The 2,500-nt window shown below is 45.0% G+C and overlaps 1 protein-coding gene across 1 annotated transcript in view; it reads right to left on the bottom strand.

Annotated features, from left to right (window-relative positions):
* The window catches only part of LOC138054649 (prolyl 4-hydroxylase subunit alpha-1-like), a 22,503-nt gene that overhangs the window by 10,966 nt on the left and 9,037 nt on the right, over nt 1–2,500 (bottom strand). The window contains exon 4 of the mRNA XM_068901137.1: nt 892–943. Within this exon, the coding sequence (XP_068757238.1) occupies nt 892–943 (52 nt within the window). The remainder of the gene's footprint in view (nt 1–891; nt 944–2,500) is intronic.

Below are 2,500 nucleotides of genomic sequence, written 5' to 3'. Positions count from 1 at the left end.
TTAACCAATAATGATTACCCTTCTTGGCGTTGTCGTTGCCCTAGCCGTCCTCGTTTCTTAAGGCGCCCGCAACAGTAGTGCAGCAGCTCTCGTAAGCTGCTATTGTTTGGTATTGTGAGCAGCTTCTATTGTTTTTAAGTCTAAGTCATTGTTTCAATTGTTTAGTCTTTTGTTTTTGGCTAGGGTAGCGAGCCAATCACATTATACGTTACGAGAGCTGCTACATCGCCCGCAAACCAGGAAATATTGTTGCGGAAACATTGTTTCCCGAAATGTTTCCTCGGCGCGCAAACGAGGAAATATTTGCTGAGGAAGGAAAATGTTTATGAACAAATTCAGAAACATTTTTTCTTCCCGGGAAGCAATTTTGCTTTCGCAACAAATGTTTCCTGGGCCCTCGAGTGTTCTACTTCCGCAGAAACAATGTTTTTGCAACATTAGGGCCGTTTATACGAGAGAAAATAAGCCGCGGCTAACTCTGGCCGCGGCTTGCGTAAGCCGCGAAAGGAACTATTTATACGAGTATAAACTCCCTGGCCTGGATAAGCCGCGGCTTGAGAAAGCCGTGAACGTGGATTTTGTACCATTTATACGAGGTGTTCGCGGCTTACGTAAGCCGCGGCCAGAGTTAGCCGCGGCTTATTTTCTCTCGTATAAATGGCCCTATTGTTTCTTCGTTTGTGGGGGTCCCTACTGTCGACCATTTTGTTTTCTGTGTATAAAATACCAATATTTTATTTATGTAAACGATAAAACAAAGAGACTCGGTACTTTTTAACATTAGGGTTTTCTTTTACCGAGAACAAAATATCCAAATCTTTTTTTTCGGCCTTCGAAATCTCCCCCCCCCCCCCCCCCCCGGTCCCCCGTCAGCTATAAAAGGGCTCTTACCTTTGTCCAGAATATCTTTAGTATGAATAATAGCTTCATCGAGTAGTCCAAGCTGTAAAAATAATAGGTAAAAGTAACATTTGTGGCTGGTAAATCGACTGTCCAAAGCCATTTTAAAGTTGTTTGAGTTCCGCATTCCAACTCAAGCTGATTGTCGTAAAATTTCGTGCCAAATTTTCAGCCATTCCGGGGTAAAAGCAAAAATTAACCGAGACTTGTTTTCCCGATTTTTTTCCTTGCAAAGTTCTGGCTACACGCTACACGTACTTTGCATTTTATTGCGTTCGACGTTCGGAGAACTCATACTATTCATGTCCCTTCCTTCTGGATACTGAGCGATTTCAGGGTTGGACGCCATCTTGGAATGGCTAACCACTCGCTTCGATTTCATGCTAGGGCCTAGAACGCCTGTAGTAGCCAACTACAACAGTACTATATCCTCACTGCATACTCATTACCTCATCGCATAAGATTAAGTTATGGGAAGAGTCCGCGACTGACGAGGCAGTAGGCATGCAACGAGGATATGAGCAGATAGGAGCTTGGTCAACCGCCACCAGGGAAGGTGGGCGGGTCGCAAAAAACGACTGTCTTTGTGGAGTACAGGACAAAAAGACCACGCTCCAAGCGGAGAGACCAAATTTAAACTCCAAATGGCGCAAAGCATTACTGGCGCTATAGCATGGGGGGGGGGGGGGGGGGGACCGGGGGGATGCGATGGAATAACAGCGTGTTTTGCAATGAGCTAATTAATTATGCAGTGAGAATAGTATACACAATGATCTTATTGGCGCGGCGGCCATATTGGTCATAGATAATAGATTTCGCACCCCGAGCCCCGAGCCACTGAACCTTAAGGCCAGTTTAAACGGTTTCAACAGTTGCTTCAACTTGCATTCAACACTTTGTTGAACCAAATGTTGGGTGCGTTTGAACAGGTCGTCCAACATTGTTGAAAGCGTCAAAAATGTTGAAAGCTTGTTGAAAGCGTGTTGAATCAAGTTTAAATTGGTTTAAACTTTCATTCAACATTGATTCAACTTTTCCTTTGTTTTCGAAAATGTTGAATGGTATTGAAGCCGTTTGAACACTCTGGTCACAACCTGGGGACGAGGTTGCTCTGTTCAACAATTGTAGAACGCACGCCTGCTCACACCTGGCCGCAAGAGTACATATGGCCTAGTTTATCTGTACGGGGCAGAGACTGGTTTCTAGTTCTTAGTTCCTCGCAATCAAATTTCGCGAAAGTGTTGGTTATTTCGTTGGCGCAATGTTGGAACCGTTTGAACGGCCTCCGCACAACTTTGTTTTTGCGTCCGACATTTGCCCAACATCCGTTCAACTTTTTTTGAACGAATATTGGTCAAAATGAAGAAACCGTTTGAACAAGCCGTTGTTGTTGTTGTGAAAAACAAAACAAAAAAAGCCAGGTGACTCACCATAACACCAACCCGATGGGGTCCCCGGTGGGTCCCCGGTGGGGCCAATGACGTCATGCATGCGCAGAAGCATTTCAACCGCTCAATTAGCAGCCTAATGGACAGCCTAAAACACTCGCCCGGTATTCGATCGTCTGATTCTCCCAAGCCATGTTTTCCTTGGCTGGTTG

Source organism: Montipora capricornis, chromosome 6, assembly GCF_036669925.1.
Source record: "Montipora capricornis isolate CH-2021 chromosome 6, ASM3666992v2, whole genome shotgun sequence".
In the NCBI taxonomy this organism is placed as follows: Eukaryota; Metazoa; Cnidaria; class Anthozoa; order Scleractinia; family Acroporidae; genus Montipora; species Montipora capricornis.
This window is presented reverse-complemented; position numbering and strand designations above follow the sequence as displayed.